General features: G+C 57.4%; 1 protein-coding gene across 3 annotated transcripts; it reads right to left on the bottom strand.

Moving 5' to 3' along the window:
• Positions 1 to 5586: 5586 nt before the first annotated feature.
• XYLT2 (xylosyltransferase 2) lies at positions 5587 to 19465 on the bottom strand. Of its 3 annotated transcripts, XM_072938634.1 has the most exons (11): positions 19250 to 19463; positions 12392 to 12881; positions 11937 to 12112; positions 11438 to 11640; positions 10905 to 10985; positions 10505 to 10721; positions 10243 to 10419; positions 9709 to 9971; positions 9225 to 9420; positions 8284 to 8617; positions 5587 to 6760 (listed from the first exon to the last, which is right to left on the bottom strand). In XM_072938634.1, the coding sequence occupies exons 1-11, from the start codon at positions 19382 to 19384 to the stop codon at positions 6438 to 6440; spliced, it is 2595 nt and encodes an 864-aa protein (XP_072794735.1). In that variant the 5' UTR covers positions 19385 to 19463; the 3' UTR covers positions 5587 to 6437. The 3 variants fall into 3 exon arrangements, 2 of the variants coding, with proteins under 2 accessions (XP_072794735.1, XP_072794736.1); XM_072938635.1 differs by lacking the exons at positions 5587 to 6760; positions 8284 to 8617 and adding an exon at positions 8632 to 9086 and having other exon boundaries at positions 19250 to 19464; XR_012059530.1 differs by lacking the exons at positions 5587 to 6760; positions 8284 to 8617 and adding an exon at positions 8723 to 8739 and having other exon boundaries at positions 8949 to 9420; positions 19250 to 19465.
• Between the last annotated feature and the right edge of the window lie 506 nt (positions 19466 to 19971).

The raw sequence follows: 19971 nt of genomic DNA, 5'->3' as shown, positions 1-19971 counted from the left end.
GTCTGTGCTGTTTTGGGGGCAAACCTGGATGGAGTGACTTACTGATTTGTTTACCCATGTTCTCTAGTGCACACCCAGGGGGACCCTCAAAGCAGGAAAGAGCCCTGTCAGAGTGAGGAATAAGAAGAGAGGACTTCATTTTGAGGAGAGGAGGTTGCTGTAGCACCCTCCTCCAGAGAGGGATGTAGGGGAGAGCTTGTGCTTGAGGCCATCACTGCTCCATCCCCTCCGGGATCCCACAGGTGACAGGGCCCTGGAGAGAGTGGGTGGAGAGGCCAATAGAGAAAGCCAACAGCGTCAGATTCCTCCCCTGGAGCACATTCAGAGGGAGCTGGACAGCAGCCCCAGAAATGGCCACATGACAGGCCCCGGGGGTCCAGGGCAGAGAGGCCCTATGTGGCCTGGAATACCAGGGTCCTTCCAAAAATGAGGCAGAATCGGTGACAGATGGGCACCAGAGACACAAGTTTACATTCTTTTCTGATTCTTGGTTTATCTCAAACAATAAACAGCAGCAAACAATCTGGCTTCAGGAATACTCAGTCTGGGCCTAGAGTGGGCTGGGGGCAGGTCTTCATTGTCAACCCAAGACCTTTAGAAACTTGGCTTCACGTGGAAGGGCGGGGAAGGAAGTCTTTGCTGGGGTGGAGGGTCCTCTCGGCTGGAGGTAGGCGGTGTTGGCTGAGCTCCATAGAGGGCTTGTAGAGTTAGTGACTTCCTCCTCCCAAGGACTCCTCTGCCCTGAAGGCAGGAGCTCCAGGGATTAAGGGCAGAGAAGTCTCATTGTAGAGGTCTGCTTTGAACTTGTCACCTTGTTTTCTCAGGGCATGACCCCAGATTTCCTGCCTCCTGCAAAGGTGACCCAGGGTTTGTTGAGGTACACTTTGACTTCCTTCTTGTAGGGTCTCATGTACTGAGGCCCAGCTGGGGGAGGTTGGTGGAGGCATCTCTGTAGGCTCAGTGCTGTCCCTGCCAGGCCCCTGGAGAAGCAGGAGGGGGCAGGATGGAGGAGCTTGCTCCCTCTTACACAGTGTTTCCTGAGCGGGGCAGACGGTGGCTTCCTGGGGTGGGTGAGCAGAGCCATGGTTGGGTGGTAGTGCAGGCAGTGGCCTGAAGGCCTCCTAGCTGGGTGGCAGCTGGGAGAGGTAGGAGAGCAAAGACATTCGCCATTCCCTTACAGCCTCTGTTCACATATGCTCTTCGGTCTTTGTTTTCTGCGTCTCCTCTCCTGCAGTCCTTCCTGATGGTCCTTCCTGGGAACTACATAGATCTTAGAGCTGTTGGCCCCATCTCTGTGGGTGGCTCTTCTGTGAAGCCCATCCTAAGTGGCTTCCCTGTACTGGGGTCTGCCATCCTATCCTCTACCCAGAGAGGTGAAGTGGCACCTCTAGCCAAATCCTGGAACTCTCCATCCTTGGTCCTTTCCTTGTTCCAGGGGCTCTAATTGGGCATTGTGTGTAAAAAAGTAATACAGGGAAAAAAGCTCAGCTCTCCAGGGCACTCAAGGGTGGGAGGGCTGAACATTCACCTCTCCGGCCCAGAGCCAGAAGTGCTGTGCAGTCAGCTGCTGCCTGTCCCTTCGAACACTCATAGCTGGGCAGGGGAGCGGTTTCCATAGGGGTGGCTGATAGCCGTTGGGCAGCCCTGCACAGAATACCTCACCCGCCCTGGAGTAGTCCTGTGACCAAGGGCTAGCCTGGGGCGTCAGCGTGAAGCTCAGGGTTCAGTCAGTGAGCAAGAGAGCAGAACGCAAACCCTTTCTTGTCCCCATGTCCCTCTCCTCATCTCGTTAGTTCTCTTCCCACCAGTCCGAGGCACAAAGCTCGGCCCCTCAGCATTCTGAAATGCACTCAGCTGTGAAGAAATTCCACCCTTTTCTGGCCACTCGTTCAGTCTCTCATGATGTGGCAGCCAGCTCTGATGACCCTCGTGGGAGAGTCAGAGAACACTTTATCCGTCCCCACCTCTCCAACCTGTCTGGTGCTCACGGCTGGAGTCAGAGCCTGGGGAGGCTGCAGGTCCCAAGATTTCTTTTGCTTTTTGTACCCAGCATCCCATGTGGGGCCCTGTCCCTGGGGAGAGGACTGGCAATACCTTAGTCACTACCTACCTCCTCCCATAGAATTTGGCTCTGGGCTTTCCCCTGGGAGCCAGGGAGAGTGTGGGCCTCCAGTTGGCTTGGAGAACTGAGACCATTTTCTTCACCAGCAGCTCACAGCACTGGGTCCTGTTTCACAATGGCCAGGGAGGCTAGCCAGGATGTTGTTAACCCTTTCCATACTGCTTCCTTAGCCCAGAGGGAACCCAGACTGGAAGATGCAGAGAGCATAGAGTAGATTCAAAGGCCCCCTCCGTACTGAGCAGAGAGCAGGTGTCCTTTTGTTGGGATTGGAGTAGGGGGCCCTGAAGGGAAGGAGTTGATGGGTCACGGTGCTTACATATTAGCTGGGGCCCCAGAAGAAGTGGCAGGAGCAGAGGACGTGGCAGCAGTGGGGCTTGCACTGGTACAGCAGCAGAAAAGCCATGATGAACACTGGGATGAAACGATCCCTTCCCCAGAGGCAATGTCCCAGGTTCAGCCTGGACCTGGCATGCACGGTCCCATCTCACCTCTCCAGGTTGGCATTCCATTCCAGGAGTTGGGTAGGAATGACCTGGCTGGAACTAGTATCAGCTTGACATGCAGGGGAAACTGAGGGGCAGGCAGCTCCCCTTTGCTGCTGTGTGTCAGTTCCCTGTGGCAGAGGGAGGAGGGAGGACAGAGCAGCTTAATCCTGTTCAGCCCAAGGAAGGGGTGGTGTGTGAAAGGGAGTATACAGAGGGACAGACTTAGGGAGGAGAAGGAGTTTGTGGCAGGGGCAGATATCCTTAGAAACTGGATCTGAGGACGTAGGGTAGGACTGAACAGTCTGAACTCAGACTCCTGGTGCCCAGCTCTTCTTCCACTGTCACGGACTGTGGCATCATAGAACTCAGCAGGGAAGGAACCCCAGGGTTCAGAGACCAACCACACATAGCATTCTTCCCAAGTGGCTTGCTCCAGGTGACCCTATAGATAAAGAGGCTGGGCTTCTGGCCTCTGGTGAGGGGCCAAGGGTGCATCTGCCCCAACCCTGGGACTTGGGCCAGTAATAGATACTCACCAGTGGCCACAACTGTGGCTAGGAGGCTGTCGTCCAGTGAGCAGCAGTGGCAGAGGAGTGCCAAGTAAGGGCATCGGCCTTGGATGACCCTGAAGACAGCCAGCAGGGCCACAGGACCGGCTCTCTCCCCTGTCCCCACTGGGCAACCTTCCAACCCAGGGACCCTGGCCCAGAGAAGCAACTTCATTCAGAGCCAGGGTATCTGTGAGCAGCTCTACAGGTTCTCAGCTTCTGCCTCTGCTTGTCCTGGTCGATACAATGCCAGGACCTACAGATGTCCTATAGATGGGATGGCACTCCACTTTGCAGGCCTGGCAGACATAAGGGTCCCTCAACAACTGGCAGGGGACGGGGTGGGCAGGAAGAGACTCAGCCTCTGCTAAACCCAGAAGACAGCCAGGGGAGCTCCAACTCACCCAGATGTCTATGCTTCTCAGTCCCAATCCCCTTCCAGCCTGACTCTGCCCCTGGCCCCTCCTCTACTTCCCATTGGCCCGGATAACTGGGCGCCACATGCCAGTTGGCTGTCCTCTGGTCTTTGCATCCATCTCTAATGGAACTGAGGTGTCCATAGTTGTCCTGGAAACTGTGCACAAAATACAAGTCTCTCTCCCCAGGCCCTTCTCCTCCTTCCAAAGGAATTGTGCAGCTCCAGGGGCCCAGCCCCCCACCACCTTAGCCTAGCCAGTCTCCCGATTTTGCCCCAGGGGCTCAGCCAGGGGAGGATTTCAAAGCCTAAAAAAGCTCAAGCCTCCAGGTTGAGCTAACCCTACGGAAAGATAGAGGTGGAAAACACTGTTGACCAGGAATTCAGGCAGAGAAGCTGCACTCGCACTTGCTTCAGTGATCTGGATGGGGGAGAGGACAGGAGAGGAGGGCCTGCACGCCAGCCCCACACTCTGACCACTCCAGTCCCACAGACGCTTCTCACTCACAGGGCCAAGATGAACAGGCCAGAGCAGTGGGGGTGGGGCTGGGACTTGTGAATCAGCATTGCCTGGGGGAGCTTCGAACCCATAGCAAGGCTGGGTTGCCACCTCAGACCAATTAACGCAGAACCCTCAGTCAAGATCCCAATCCTCTGGGCTAAAAGTACAAGCTCAAAGTGTTCACAGCAGTGACAGTAACTAGAATCTGGCAGGGGCTGGGGCTGAAACAGACTGCATGTCCCACCCAAGTTCAAAACATAAGACTGGAAAAAGGTGTGCTAGTCCATAGCATAGCCTTAGCCTGGGTTAAGCCTGCAGGCTGGCCTGTGAACCCTTAGGCAGCAGATGCTAAATGTTCTGATATTTACTGCCTGTGCCTAATATGCTAAACCCATTACTAATTTTTCTTTTCATTGATGTAAAGGTTGATGTAAAAAAAGTTTTAGAGAACCAGAGTAGAGCTTCAGATAGGAAGCTTCACTAAAATTGGAGCCAGAAAAAAGCAATCATCTCAGGCCCTGAACCGAAGCACTATTTCCTTGGAAGTTTTTGCTGTTACCGGCCCTTAGAGCAGGAGAATGTGGTGGCAGAGGGGTGTGGAGTCCTCCTGCTTCCATCTGAAGCCCGCAGCCACCACCTAATCGTTTTGACTTTGGGTTCATCATTTCAGGTTCCTGATGTGCTAAACGAAGATAATAAAAGTGCCCGCCCCACAGGGTTCTGAGGATTAAATGAGATACTGCACGCAGGGTCAGCACAGTGGCTGAACAAGCAGAAACCCAAAGGCTGCTACTGGTGGTCAGGGGTGCCCTCTCCTGGCAACTTGAAAAACTTGACATGTTCAGGACCCTTTGTTCCCCAGACTGAGCTGACCAGGCCCTGGTGACTGGCTGACAGGGTGATCTTAAAGGTCTGAGAAACCTTCACCCTTGCTCCCACGTAAAGTAAGGAATGATACCCCCTGCTAACAATGGCAGGAGAGTCGGAGGGGAGAAAGGGCTTGAGAAAAAGAGGGAGGTCGGACAAACCTTCCCATGTGGCCCTCCCAGGTCCTAAAGCAATGGCTAGGAACCCAAACTACCACTGCTTCTGCCTCTAAAGGGGCAATGAAAACCACCAGGCCCTGGCTGGGATGGCCTCCGTTCTTGAGGGTGCCTGATAACTCACAGGCCCTGGTGACGTCAAACGCACAGAAGCCAGCCTCTGGCTGCAAGGGAACAAGCGCTGGGTCAGGACCCTGACAAACTGAACTGGCTCTCCTGCTGGCCTGCTGGGTGGCAATGAGGACGTCTCTGAGCTTCTCTGGGCCTGTTTGTTTACCCCTCAGAGAAAGAGGGATCTGGATTGGATGGTTTCTTGTGTCCCTTCTGGCTCTTGAATGGATTCTAAACTGCTCTCACTCTGGGGGCATGAGACCTTCACCTTCTGCCGAAGTACCAGCCAATACTTTCAGGAGAAGAAGGCCCAACAGTGATGGCTCGCTTGACAGCCAGGAGGAAAAACAGAGGCTTGGTTTAGAGAGAGAGATATATTTCTTCTGTTGCATATTTCAGACTTGACACTGAGCTTCAGGCACAATGCTGCTCCAGGTTCTTCTGAGAGCCCCGGCAGAGTCTTCTTCCCATGCTGCTCACGAGGGCTTGCCCCTGCAGGGCGGGAGCCCCAGCCCTGCTTGCAGTTCCGGGTACCTGGGAGACTGCCATAGCCCCGGTAGGCCCCAGTGCCCTGCTATTCTCATCAGGGGCAGGGTATACTGGAAAGCCCTGGAGCCAGCCCCACCCCTTCTTCTGTGGTCCCCTGGCTGCAAGAGGAGAGGCTGACCCATTAGCATCCAGCTCCACAGTGCTCCCCTAAATCGCCTGTTCTCCGGGCCTCAGAGCCTGGCACCGCACTTGCACCCCACAGAACCTCGGCCGTGAGCACCACAGGCCGAGGCTGGGGAATGAGGTCCTGGAGAGCGAGGCAGGTCCAGCCTCCCCCGGAGCAACAGCAGACGGGCTCGTCAGGCCCCTGCTCCCCAGGGCCATGGCCCACTTCCTGGGGCTGCTCTGAGCCCTATTGCACATCTTTTGTTTCCAGTTCATCCTCCACCACCCATTTTCCTTTAAAAAAAAAAAAATCAGAGGGGAAGGTGAGGAAGAGTGGGCCCTGGAAGCTGGAGCCCATGTTCCTGCCAATGTCTGGTCCCTAGCAGAGCCGTCAGCAGTAGTATTGTGGCCACCTTCCCTGCCGTCCACATGCGTTCTTGATGGCTGACGTGGGTGCACTGCCTGGGCCTCTGGTTCTTGCCTATGAGGAGGACGCCCCTCCGCTGTTTGTAAGGTGCAATTCCCCAGGTCATCTGGGAGCGCTGGCTGGGGCCCTGCTACCTGAGTCGCCCATCTGCTTTGACAGGCCCCAGCTCCGATTTGGGGTCAGGGAACAGAGAGCTCCAGCTGGTCAGTCTGCAGAGCTCCAGGGAGGGACAGGCGGAGGGGCCCATGGCACACAGTCCAGCCACAGACCAAAAGCTGCTCAGTTCCCCATCTGCCCAGGCCTCCAGCGCGGGGCCCGTGAGCTCTGCATGCAGCCGGGCGGCCTCCTCCGCAGGCTCTGGCTGAGGCAGGTTCAGGATGCCACTCAGTCCCTGGAAACTCTGCTCCATATACTCGTTGTGGGGTGGCCCGGCATGCAGCCAGCTGGCATCATCTGGGGGTGCAGAGCAGGGAGTGAGCATACCGCGCCCCAGCGATTCCACGAAGGCCAAACCCTGGGAGTCAGGTCTGGGCACCCTAGTTCCTGTCCTAATTGTACTAACCGAGTCTCATCTTGCTGAGTGACCTTGGGCTAATCTGCAGAGCCTTCTGTGCCTGTAAAACTGTTAGTTTTATAAAATCAAGACAGTGATCCCTTGATTCCCAACTTAAGGATTAAGTAAAACAGTGGGCTTAAGGCACTTTAGAAAGTAAAGTTACTTTCTGGTAATGTTCTGGTCTGTGTCACCCATGCACCTTCTCAGCCCCCTCCAGTGGTTCCCAGAGCCATCAGAAGCCTAGTGCCCAGGCCTCCCAGCTGTGGGGCCCTATTCACTTTGTCAGCCTCCCTTCCCACCACCGCCTGCCTACTCCCCTGCTCCCCTCATGCACCAGACACCTGCCAACTTTGTTCCCTCAGTTTAGAATTCCCTTCTCTGTCTATAGAAGTCCAGCTCATTCAAAGCTCAGCTCCAATACCCTCCTGCTATAAAGCTTGCCTCCATTCTCACCCCCTCCTTGTTTTGTCTCCTCCATCAGGCTCGGAGTCCTAGGAGAGCAGGGGTGTGGCTTACCCCTCTAATCTGCCACAGCCGCTGCCCCATCCCAGTATCCTGTCATCCTCTGGGTTAGCCCTGCTCTGAGCCACCTTCTCTGCAATAGGATGTGACCGGAGGAAGGAAACTTCTATCTACTTACTGAGCACCTACTGTATACCAGCCATTTTTACCCACATACTCATCTGTAATATCTCCCAGGGGGTAGTTACTTGTGTTAGAACCCCCTTGCAGGAACCTGCAGTCTAGGCCTATGGTCAGAGTCTGCTCTCTTAGCCTCAGCCAAGTGGGCAGAGGGCCATGTGACCCTGCCCACCTGGCCACACAATGGACTGGGAGGATGGCCAGTCAGACTTGCTGTCCCAAGAATGTGGAACTTGGGGACCAAGAGGCCCTGGTCAGTCTCTGTTACACTGAGAGGCCATGTATCATGTACTGAGGAGCCAGACCCTGAGGCTGATAAACATAGAGCACAGGATGAGGGACAAAGTGGCCCCAGAGAGACTGAGAAAGTACCTCTGGTTCCCAGTGAGAACATCCTGGGTTCTGTGGGGGAGAGCCCTGCATTTTCCCAATAATTTCCTCTTTTTCACTGGAGCTAGTTTGAGTGGATTTGTGTCCATTGCACTCAGGTCTCTAGCAATTGTAGAACTCTTACTGTACGTGTAGGAAGACTTGAGGCTCAGGAAGGCCAAGTAATTTGCCAAGGATAACAGCCCAGCTAAAGTTTCAGAGCCAAGTCTGCCTGACACCCAAGCACCATACAGACCACAGTGCAGGGCCCTGGCATGCTTAGGGTTGGATAATCAAGGCTGCAACCTTCCTCCTTCCCCTACTCTAATGGTTAGCTTCTGGGGGTCACCTGCCTGGCAAATCCTATTCTGTCTGGCTCCTGGGCATCATTTAGGAACTAGATCCTTACCTTTCCTGAGAGGTAGTTTGCGGTTGAAGGTCAAGGGCAGCACGAGGAAGCGGGTCTCACCCAGTGGCTCCCAGAACTGAAGCAGTCGAACAGTCCAGGCCCCTGGCCGCAGGGGCCGGCTCAGTGGGGGCTTGTACTGCGTGACCTCGGTTTCCGCATCTACTGCAATGTCGTAAGACGTGGCCACCACATAGGTGGGGTCGATCCACACCACGGTGGCTGTGAGGTTGGGGCCTCGGGCCCAGCGCTGCATGGCCACAGGCTCATCCAGGGGCCCCAGCAACCCCCCAAAGTTCCGGAAAAGACGCTCTTTGGGGTCCCACTCGGTGCCAACCTGTAGGGAGGGAGGCAGCTGGGCAGGGGCCAGGGGAAAGTCCTTCTTTCTACCTCCTGCTGCCTCTAACTCCTGTGACCTCAGGCCAGTTACTGTCTCTTTCTGGGCCTCAGTTTCCCCATCTGCAAAATAATGGGCTCAGACTAGGATTTTTTTTTTTTCAGGATTTCTTTAATATCTCTCTAAGCTCTGAGATTCAGTCTAGGCTCCTGTTCTGCAGTGCTGGGGGCAGTTAAGGCAGAGATAAGTTTCAAAGCCCTGCCCAGAGACCATCCCCACATGGAGCCAAGGCCTCTGAGAAAGAGACTGAGGAGACACTCAAAAGCCTAACCTTCTGGCCCGACTGGAATGTCCAAGTCCCTTTAGAAGAAAATCCCTGGAGTGTAGAAGACTGGGCTTGCGTTGTAGTTGAACCACAGTCCCCTCCCTGCTGACTGCATGTCCTCTGTGCATCCCAAGGTTGCCATCACTGGGAAAGAAGACCCATGAATCCAGTCCTGAAAGACCTAGCCCAGTCCTTAGCCCTCCCTTGGTGTCTATCCCTCTCCCCCCGCTGCCCTGAGTCTTGCTGGGGGTCAGGAAAAAGCAAGGGGAGGACCTGTCCCACCTCCAAACTCTGGAGCCGGCTGGCCTGATCACTGCGCCCCAACAGCTTCAGCGACCCCTGGGGCATCAGCCACATCTCAAGCGTCTCTGCCGGCCCCTGGGCTGAGGGCTGCACCGCCTGCGTCACCAGGTAGCCCTGGAAATGGTCGTCATAGAAATACAGGTGCACGCTGGACGGCAAGCCCCTGGGCTCAAACCTAAGAAGGTTCCAGCAGGGAGAAAGGGAGATGCCATCAGCACACCCAACTTGGCCTGGAGTCTCAGGGAGGGGGCTCTGGGGAGTCCCATCTCCAGACGCTTCCTTTGTCCCAAATCTCACACCCACAGCACCTATGTGCCTGGCTCTTGCTGTATGTGTTTTATTTGCATTTTTCCCTGCCTCAGACTGGGGGCTCCCTGGGGGGCAGGGGCTCTCTCTTTCTGATTGGCCTCCCCATAGGGCACCACACCTTGGGAGTCTGCAAAACGTCAGAAGGAAGTCTCACCTGCAGAGTGGGTTGGCCAGTGGGGATGTAGCGGTGGTGGCATGGCGCAGGCTGAGGCGGGCAAAGGCAGTGTAAGCGGTGAGCATGACATCACTGAGCCCACTGGCGCCGTCGGCCACGTCGTAGGTGTTCTCCCAGTAGGCCTTGAGGGCCGGGGTGCCGGGGGGGTAGCTGCCATACAGGTGGAAGTCCAGGATTTCCAGTACCTCCTGGTTCACAGTCGACTCAAACTTCCGGGCGAAGAAGGTGGGTCTGGAGACTTGCTGGAGCAGGAGAGGCAAGGAGGGTGAAGGGGTCTGGAAGTTCCAGAGAGCACGGCAGGGGAGGGGCCTGCCCAGCGCTGCCGAGAGCCCAGCCTCCCTGTGCTTTTCCTGCTGCCAGTGTAGCCCCAGATCCCTGAGGACTGCGCCCAGTGAAGGGCCTGCAAATTCTGACTGGACCGCCCTGGATTATTTCTGACCCTGGAAAGCACATGGCAAAAAGCTGGGGTGAGGCCCTGTCAAGGGGCAGAGACTGGGGGCCGTAGGGAAGCACCTGCAGCCGAAGGAAGTCCTGCGGCTTGAAGTCGTTGGGGGAGCAGCCGCACCAGTCCACGATGTGCTTGTACTGGCACTTGCAGCCCAGCTTGCGGTTCCAGTTGGTGACCCGCAGGTTGTTGTCCACGAGGCTCTCGCAGGCCGGGCTGTTCTCCAGCACCGTGTGGAAGAAGGACTGCGGGAGGCAGGGTGGGCAGAGGGTTAGCTGCGGGCACCCGGACTGCGCCCTCCCTGGCCTGGTGCGGGCCCGGGTCACCCACCTCAGCTGGGAGCAGTGTGTACGTGTAGAACTGACGTAGCTGGGCCACCAGTGGGTCGTCTGTGTACACCACATACTCCACAAAGCTGCGCGTCAGCACGAACCAATCAGAGCCGCCGTCCACCACGATGCCTGCGGGGATCTGCCGCTCGCCCAGGCGCCACATGTGGGAGTCACACTCATGGAAGAGCCGGTCCAGGCCCTGTTTCTTGATGAACCTGTGGGAGGCAGACGGGCCGTGGCTGAGGGTCTTGCAAGGTGGGACCCAGGTGCTTATCATTCCAGGAACTGGCATTCCTCAATCTGTGATTGGTTTGGTGGCTTTGTAACCCAGGGCTGGGGCCACCGGGCCCCCTATGCGGGTGTGTGGCGAGACCCTAGGGCCTCCCACACCCCCTCACCTGGAGTTGTCCCGGCCATGCGACTTCAGGAAATTCTTGTCCCGGTTCTTGGACAGGAAAGCCACGAGCTCTTCATTGGTCCTGAAGAGGGAATGGGGTGTGGCCAGCGTGTGTGAGGTGGCTGTCACTGGCCCAGAGCAGAGCCCCTCCAGCACTCCTCATCTTCACACCGCGGCCACTTCCTTTCTCCCTGAGAGCCATCCTGGCCACATGCCCGACCCCAGATTGATGCTCTGGGGTGGTAAGCACCTGAGGCCCCCAAGGAAGACCACCCCTTCCTCCACCCCTTGCTGTCTGACCCAGGACTCCCCAGTACAGGCTCCTCCTCCCCATCTCTTGTCCCTATCAATCCTCACATCATCATCTTTCACTAACTCCCTCCCTAAGACATGGCTGGGGCCAAGGGACCGTGTCTGGGCTGTGCGATCCCATAATAGGGCCTGGTGGAGGGAAAGAGTCCCTCAGGACCTTCGAGCCCCAAGTGCCCAGATGGGCACCCTCCCATCCAGAGGGTTCAGATCACTGCCCTGTACCTGGTCGGGTAGTCGGTGGCACTGAGGTTGATGAAGAAGTCCCACGCCCAGCCAGGCACCTCCAACAGGTCCCGCATGCTCCGCAGATACATCCTCAGCAGGCTGGCCCCACCCCAGATGGTGACCATGCGCCAGGGTGTCACCCGCACATTATCATATTGCCGAGCCAGCTCCACCACCTCGCGGTGCAGGTAGTTGGAGCGCTGTGGGAGGTGCGGGGAAGAGGGGAAACTCAGCAGCTGCAGAAAGAGCTCCCCAGCATTACAACCTCCCCACCCTACCCTTGTACTGGGGCAGAGTACAAGTGACATGGAATGGAGACAGCACAGGCCAGGGCTCCAGCTCCAAAGCGGCCGAGTCACCTGGTGCTGGCTGTTCCCCATTCCAAGCCTGTTCCCCTCTGGGCCACCTGAGCAGGTTGGAGACACTGTCTGTCCATGACCTTCTGGGTCTCTGCTCTGCTCACTCAGCTGCCCTTGGTCTGCCCCGGCCACAGTACCTTGTCCACGTGGATGTAGAAGAAGTGCTGCTCGTGGTAGACAGCCTTGAGGAGACGCTTCAGCTGGCGGATGGCACGGCCATGAACCACCAGCATGTAGGCGATTCGTACTGGGGGGACATCCACGGGCTGCTGGGCCCGGACCTCATCCCACTGGATGCCGGGGCTCATCTTTCCTGAGAGCAGAGAACAGGGGCATCGGTGAGGCCCCTCCCCAGGTCACAGGTGGGAGGCGAGATGGGAAGAGGGGGCTGCCTGTCTTCTGAAGGAAGAACTCTGGACCTGGTGCCCCACGGTCCTGGGCCCCAGCTCCATCTCTGCCACTTAGCGCACTCATCACCGACTTGGGCTGGGAGATGGGCCCCTCCGAGCTTTTATCCCAGAGAAATGGGGGTGAGGATCCCTGCCACGCCCCCTCCCACGCTGCTACCTCTTCGTCCATGCCCATCTCTTACCAGCCCGCTGACAGTGCCGGGGTACAGCCTTGGGCATGAGGCCCCCGGCCTGGTGCAGACACACCACGTTGGCGATCTCCTGCTGGCACTGCTTGGAGCTGGCCCGAGCCAGTGCAGACAGCGCGTCCTTGCCCACGATCTCGCACTTGGGCGTGAAGCCATTGTCTGTGGGCTGGGGGGCACCCTCCACACTCCCTGTGTCTCCATGTGGGAAGCCGGCTGCCCCAACCAGCGCCTCCCCAGCAGCTGCCCCACTCAGGTTCTGGCGGCCCGGGGCCTCTGGGGGTGGGGTGGGCAGGATCCGCCGGCTGGCCCTGTGCCGGCTGGTTACCGCCCGCACCACCTTGGCCACGGGCACGCCGGGGCTCTCAGCGCGGCCCCGCCAGCGCCCATGCCTTCTGCCTGCACTGCCCCTCCGCCCAGCTGAGCTGTCTGTGTCCTTGGAGCCCTCGCCGGGGTCTAGCGGCCGTGGCTTCTTCTGCCTTCCTTTCTGTAAAAGATAGGCAGACAGGTCACTGGGACAGTCACTCTCCTCCTGCTTTTAGCTCCCTGTTGGCCTCAGGCTTAGAAGCCCCTGCCACCCTTTGTCTAGAAAAGCATTGTTCACCCGAGGACTCTGCACAAACAGTACTTCTGCCGGGAGGCCTCCCTAACCGGCCAGGGAGGAAATGTCGCCCTCCCCTGTGGCACCATCGCACCCACGTTCCCGCTGCCACACAGATCACAGGGCACTGTATCTCTTTTGTGCTTTGGATTCAGATACCACTTTCTTTTTCAGCAAATATGAAAATCAACATCCACATTTATTAGAAGTGTGCAAAGACCCTGCAGACGACACAAGAGTGTCCACCCAGCACTCCCACCGGGCCTGGCTGGGAAGACAGTGTTCTTCAGAGGGAAAGCATTCCGCCGATACAGTATTTCCACGTGGGCGTGCTGAGGCCGCAACAGAGCAAAGGGGTCTTGCCCAGTGGGGAGGACAGAGGTGAAATCTAAGACCTCGTTATTGGTCCGGTTCTCTGGGAAGCAAAGACCAAGAGAGAGTCAGAGTGCAAGAGATTCACCGGGGGGGGGTCACACTTCTGGACAATAAGGAGGCAGGAGTAGGAGCCAGCAGGGAAAGACTTCAGACCACCAAGCTGGCCTGACATCCGTGCAAGGAAGGGGAAGGAAGAGCTTCAGACAACAGCTCAGCTTGGAGAGGACCTTGGCCAGCTAACGGGAAGCTCCAGGGCAGAGACAGCCTGGAGATGGGAGCTCTGGTACCAGAGCTGGGGGTGGCCCAGGAGGTGCTTGGCCATGGCTGGGAGGCTGAGGCAGAGCCTGAAGGCACAACCTGCAGCTGCAGGCTGGCAACTCACTGCTCCTTGTGGCAGGTCTCTCTCGAAGGGAAAGCTGAGTGCTGCGCCTCCACAGCCCTGCTCTCTGGCTCCTGCATCCTCTTCATCACACCCAGACACTTCCCTAGATGGTCCCATCACACTTCAAAGTGTATATGCCCACCCTCTTCCCAGCTTTCCCTGTCCCCCTTTTGTGACCTTCCTTGCCTGACCAAATCCCATCCATCCTCCAAGACCCAGCCCTGAGTCCTCATGTGTGAAGCCACCCTCATTGCCTGGGAGTGGGACGTTCTAGCACACCACACTCCTTGGGGAGAGGCTGTCACATCAGCACCATCTCCTCAGTGCCCGGCGGTGTAGGTGGCACATAGGACGTCTGGCTGGTGTCTGGAAGATGAGACACAGAAGGGATGGAGGAGCGAGAGGCACTGTGTGACTATCACCAGGGCCCCCTGCCCAGCTCTGCCACTCCCCCAGTTACCTACATTCCCTGAGCGGGTTCCCTCAGCTATAAAACACAGGAGGGAAGTGTGAGTGTCCGGTGAGATAGAGCATGAGATAATGCAGCTAGGAAGAGCTGTCTCCACCAGCTGTCCCCTTCCTCTCTCCACTCTCTGTGCAAGTCCTCTTCTGGCCTGGCCTAGCAGCATGACTCGCTGGACCACAGCCTCTGAAGCACCCTCCCCCCCGGCTTCTAGGATGCCCTCCTGGTGCTTCTCATGCCCCTTGCCTCCATGACCACTCCTTATCAGCCTTCTAGACTGATCCTTCCTTATCTCCCAAGGCCACCCTGGGGATGTCCTTGTCTGAGCTTCCCAGGTGACCTCATTCAGTCTCTTAACTCCATCCACTCCCAGGTTTCTCTCTCTTCCTTGAACCTTCATGTATTTAGCTGCCAGCCTCCTTGATGCCTCCCTTGGAAGCTTGCTACCAACTGCACAAATCCAACAGCGAGTTCCTGATCTCCCCGCAGCCAGCTCCTACCTCAGTCTTCCCCATCTCAGTTAATAGCGACTCCATTCTTCAAGTCACTCAGACAAAACACTTTGTCATGTTTTCCTCCAACTCCATCATCAGTAAATCCTGTTGGGACTACCTTCAAAATACCTCTAGAATTTGACCACTTCTCACTACCTCCATCACCACCACCCCTGCCTGGAATCCCTGCTGTTACTCTGGATTCCCATCATCCCTTCTCATTACAGTAGCCAGTATTCCTGTTAAAACCAGTCCCATCTCACCTTAGCTCTGCCTGAAGCCACCCACAGTTCCCTCTCTGAGGACAGAGCCCTGGCATGAACCTAGGAAGGCTATGTGAGCAGTGTCTGGCTGCCCCCTCCCTGCCCCTCCAGTCTCTGACCTCATCTCCTACTAACGTCTCCTCATGCTCACTCTCCTCCAGCCACCATGGCCTTCTCAAGGTCCTTCCATCCCAGCTGGCATTCACTGTCCCCTGCGCCTGGAATTCCCTGCCTCCAATTCCTTGCTCAGGTGGCATCTTCTCAGGAAGGCCACCCTGACCACTGTATTTAAAACTCCAGCCCTCCCTCATCCTCCACTTTGTTTCTCCCATAGCACTTATTACCACCTCTCGTCCTGAAGTGTATTTCTGTGTATAAGTGTATATTGTGTTCTTCTGTGTTTCTCCCCTTAAGCAATGTCATGTCCATGAGGACAAAGTGTTTTGTTGTTTTGCTCACGGATGTATTCCTAGAGCCCAGAAGAATGTCAATAAATGTTTGGTGAATGAATGAATGAATGAAAAGCTCTTGGCATAGGCTCAGCATTCAGTAAATGCTGTCATCCTTATTATTATTATTCATGGAAGGGGACTAGGAAATGGTCACACGTAAAGCAGGAGAGAAGCCAAGGCCTTCAGATACTCTGGACCATTGGGCTGAGTCTTTCCTGCCCCTCCCCTCCCCCGTCAGAGCAGGGCAGTCATCTCACATGTCGGACGGACAGCCACCTTAGGGCAGGGCCCCACCTCTACACCTTGGTACCAAGCCTTCAGTGCCTGGCATCCAGCCAGCCCTCTGATCTCTTGGAAGGTGCCCAGTGAGAGTGGGGGTGTCTACCCCTATCTGAGAAGAGACACCTGCAAGAGGGAGGGCAGGGTGGAGAGGAGGCAGCAGACCCCATTCTGTACCCACACTGGGGAGGGCACCCTGGACTGGGCAGCCCCCAGGAAAGGTGGCTGCAGCCCCACTGAACCGAGTGTACATGAAGCTGGTGATGTCAGACCTGGCCACACAGTGAGCAGAGAAAGACATTCTCAAGCTGAGGTGGACAGAGACAGCAGAGGAGCTGTGGGCTCTCAGGGTGGAAGCCAGTATCTGCGAGTCAGGAAGCTGGTCGGGAGGGCAAGGCAAGGGGCACAGGGCCAGGCTGGCTGTGGTGGGGGACAGGATGTGGGAGGAGATGAGCATGCTGGTGCCTTGCACTGCAGCAGGGAACTGGCTGACCCTGAGAAGGACAGTCCCAGAGGCAGCTGGGGGACCAGAAGGCAGCAGTGAGGAACAGCAGGGGGTCGTCCCCTACTGGGAAGCAGCCCCCGCCACTGCCCCATCTCAGGCATCTTTATATGGGCATCAGCAGGGTCCCATACTTGTGCCCCCTAGAGGAGTTGCCCCCAGTAGCTCCTGGGGGCAGAGTCCCCTCTAACTACTAAGGATGGGAACTGGCCCTCTGACATCTGTCTGGATGCATTCTGGCCTCCCAGGTGGCCCCCTCCTCTCCACTGAGGAGGAATTCAAAGTCCTCTGCCATTTCCTGGCTCTGCAGCTTCTCCTTGGAATCCTTCTCTGAGCTACGGAGACAGAGAAGCAATTCTTATTCCACACCTTGGACTTCCCAGACTGCATTTAAAGTAAGTTGTGAGACAATGTTTGTGAAAGCTTTGAAAACCATTAAAATGGCTCTCTGGATGTTAATGGTCATCTCTGGTCTCCACTCTAGCCCCTCACAGACGGGCAGAGTGTGCATCTTAAATGCACCTCTCATCCCATCGCTGCTTAAACCCCTTCGGTGTAAGAGCTCTCCCACTGCACTTAGAATCAAACCTCAGCCCCTCACTGTGGTCTCTAGGATGTGCCCTGGACTAACTCTTGAACATTCTTCCAGGGAACACACTGCACCTCCTTTCCATTCCTCGAAGGCACCCAGCTGAGCCCATTCTCCTCAGGGCCTTCTGCCTGAACTCTGCCTACCTCTTCCCCAGGCTGACTGGGTCTTTCAGCTCACAGGCCACTTCCTGCAGAAGCTTCCCCAACCACCTATTTAAACCAGCCCCCTTGTGTTTGAGTTTCCTTTTCACTTATCAGTCTCTCCCTGCAGATTGCCTGCCCAGGAGGGCCGAGACCTCTTCTATTTTATTTATTTCTGTATCCCCAGTGTCAGCACAGTGCCCGGTATGAAGTAAGACTTAATAAATATTTGTTACTGACTGACTGAATGAATGAACGAATAAATCCCTATTACCACTGTGCAGTATTGAGATAAAAATAAGAGTTATTTACTGACAGTTTAGCATGTGCCAGCAACTCCCACAAACACTTCACAGGCATCACAGAAAGAGAAAGATGCTATTATTACCCTCATCTTGAGGAGGGGATACCGATGAGGACATGAAAAGAGGTTCGGTGATCTGCCAGTGGTCACATCACTTACTAGTAGCAGCGCTGGACTAGGACACAGGACAGAGAAGGGGGGTGGTCCAACTTCAGTGCTCACCTTCCCAAGTATAATGTTGCGCTGCCTGGCAACCCTGAAGTGGCTGCTCAAGGAGTCCAAGCACCAATGGCTGCTTGATGGCACAACCTTTAGGTCATTAAGGATCTTCCTTCCATTCTAGTCCAGGGATTCCCCTATCAGGTTCTGCTAGGAAGCTGGAGGAGGGGGTGGAGAGGTGGGATCCCGAGTATTTTACTTGGGGCAGTTCTCCACCCCGGGATGGGGGCAGGGCAGCAGGAACCTGGAGGCCTGGACAACCTCTCAGCCCACCCGGAGATTCACAGAGCCATGCAGTCCAGGGCCGTTTGTTTCTGAGAAGCCTCCAGTGCTTTGCCAGGCCCCTCCCAGTGTGGTCACCAACCTCTGCTCACATACTCCAGGGACAGAGGGCTCCCTAACTCCTCAGCAGCCCATCCTATCTTACAACGTTCCATCTGCCCAAAGAATCATCATACACTGAGCCCAGAACACTCTTTTCCCCTTCTTCCTACTTACTGGACCACAAAGAACAAGCTCACTCCCTTCAGATGTCACAGAGCCAGCCTCCCCCACCCCCACCCTCAGCTCCTTTGGGAGTTATCGTCTCACGTGACTCTGTCCCAGCTCCCCTCACCATCCCAGTCTCTTGGTTCTCCCAAAAAAAGGCAGGGGCAGCTCTTCTCCCAGTCTCCACCGCAGGCCACCCAGACTGCCCAGATGCAGGAAAGGAAAGTGGACACCAGGGCTCCCTTGGCCTTCACCTTGCCAGGTGGAGAGGCCCATGGGGACACAGCAAGCACAGTGTCTGACTCAGAGCGCGAGGAACCAGGACCAAGAAGTGGGGGTGGGGAAGCCCTGCCCTCTGGCTCGCTGCTTAGTGCCAGAGTTTGGCCTATCCTCCTCTACCTTTCAGGATGGTCTCAGACCCCACTGGACCCTCCTGACCACACCGGGGAAGACATGCCTGGGCCTCCAGCGGAAACCACACTGGCGGAGAGTGAGTGAGGCCTTAGAGGCAAGGCCCTGAGGACTGAGCAGGACAGGGTTTGCCCCTGCTCCAGCGGCTGGGGCTCTACTAAACCAGCTGCTGCTGTCACCATTCCCTTAGAGTCAGAGGTGGCCGGTCCCCAATTCCCTAATGGCCTGAGGCCAACTCACCAGCTCAATTCCCCTGCCGTCCTCTCCAGAAGACCCTCTCTTCAGACCCCTGGCTGTGGAAGCCACGCCTCAGGGATTCTCCAGTTCTCTCCCTTAGGGTCACTCTTCACTCGCTCTTCCCTCAGTGTCAGGACTGAGTTCCACCCCCAGGCTCCACTTCCTAACAGGCAGCTGCCCCTCGGGCGCAGCTGGGCGCCGATGCCCAGGGTCCCTCATCCCCATTCCTCAGCCCACGGCGCGCACACCCCTGCCCCCTTCCAACTTCAGAAAGTTTGGCCTGGGGCTCCCCACCCTCGAGCAGGCTCGGGCCCAGCCCCGCCTCCCGGCCCGGCTCCCAGCCACCCGCGTCTGACCTTCATTGCTCCCCGGGCTGGAGACCATCCCAACAAGACCCACTCCTCCCGCCCCGGGCCCTTGCAGGCCTGCGATCCGGGCCTCGGGGCCACGCACCGCCCCCGCGCGCAGGCCCCCAGGACCGTCCGGGAAGGGGGCGCCAGGAGTCTGATGCCTTGCTGCAGTCGGCCGCCCGCGCGCGGCACGCAGGCGGCCGGTGTCCCACTTCTCCGGCCGGGGCCGCCCGCAGCCCTGCCAGGACCCCGCGCGCCCCCGCGCTCGGCCTCCCCGCCTGCCCGCCCAGCTGTTGGAGCACCTCGCCCGGCTCGTCCTCCTCCAGGACGCTGAAGCTCCACACCACCAGGCCCTGAAGCAGCAGAATGGCCAGCGCCGTGGCGATCGCCAGCTTGTAGCGCCGCACCAGCTTCTGCACCCGCGCGCTCGCCACCATCTTCCTGCCCGGGACGCGGGGCACGCGCCCAGCCCTGCAACCCGGCCGCGGGCGCGCGCACGGGCGCGGGCCGAGCCGGCTTCCCCCAAGGGAGGCGGGCCTGGCGCGCGTCGGGGCGGGGCCGGGGGCGGGGCCCGCGGGCACGAAACGCCGCGCCCCGCAGGCCGCTGGCTGAGCCTGGGCTTGCTGAGACGCTCGCCGCCTCTGCCCCGTCCTTGGGTCCCGGCGTTGGCCTCCTGCGCTGGGTCAGCTTCCCGGGCGGTGCCTTCCCGGCCTCAGTCCGTGCCCCAGCCCCTGCGTATGCCCACCTCCTCCTGGACGGCAAGCCCGCGGATCCAGGGTGCGGAGAGGTCTGCGGCCCGACCTCTCTGGCTCGCCGCCTGGTGTCGCGTCAGGTGGGGGAACTCAGCCCCATGCGGAGCGGATCAGCTCTCTCGGCCCTCGGGCGCACAGAAAGCGCTAGAACTTTCAGAAAAGAGTTGAGTTGCGAGAAATTATGTAAGTGCCATAGTCCCTGCTTAAAAACCCTGCAGGCCGCACCTGCCGGGCAAAGCCTAACTCCTTTAACTGGCATCTGAGGCCCTTCT

The sequence above is a fragment of the Vicugna pacos genome, chromosome 16, assembly GCF_048564905.1.
Source record: "Vicugna pacos chromosome 16, VicPac4, whole genome shotgun sequence".
Lineage (NCBI taxonomy): Eukaryota > Metazoa > Chordata > Mammalia > Artiodactyla > Camelidae > Vicugna > Vicugna pacos.
Note: the sequence above shows the minus strand (reverse complement) of the source record. Positions and strands in the feature narration are given on the sequence as shown.

What these genes read in the sequence shown, in the direction of transcription:
- XYLT2 (XM_072938634.1), bottom strand. Translation starts at nt 19,384, where the DNA reads ATGGTGGCGAGCGCGCGGGTGCAGAAGCTGGTGCGGCGCTACAAGCTG. An exon ending in AGGAGGACGAGCCGGGCGAG is followed by an intron (nt 12,882 to 19,249) that starts GTGCTCCAACAG and finishes TATCTTTTACAG; the next exon opens with AAAGGAAGGCAGAAGAAGCC. An exon ending in AGGACTTCCTTCGGCTGCAG is followed by an intron (nt 9,972 to 10,242) that starts GTGCTTCCCTAC and finishes CTCCTGCTCCAG; the next exon opens with CAAGTCTCCAGACCCACCTT.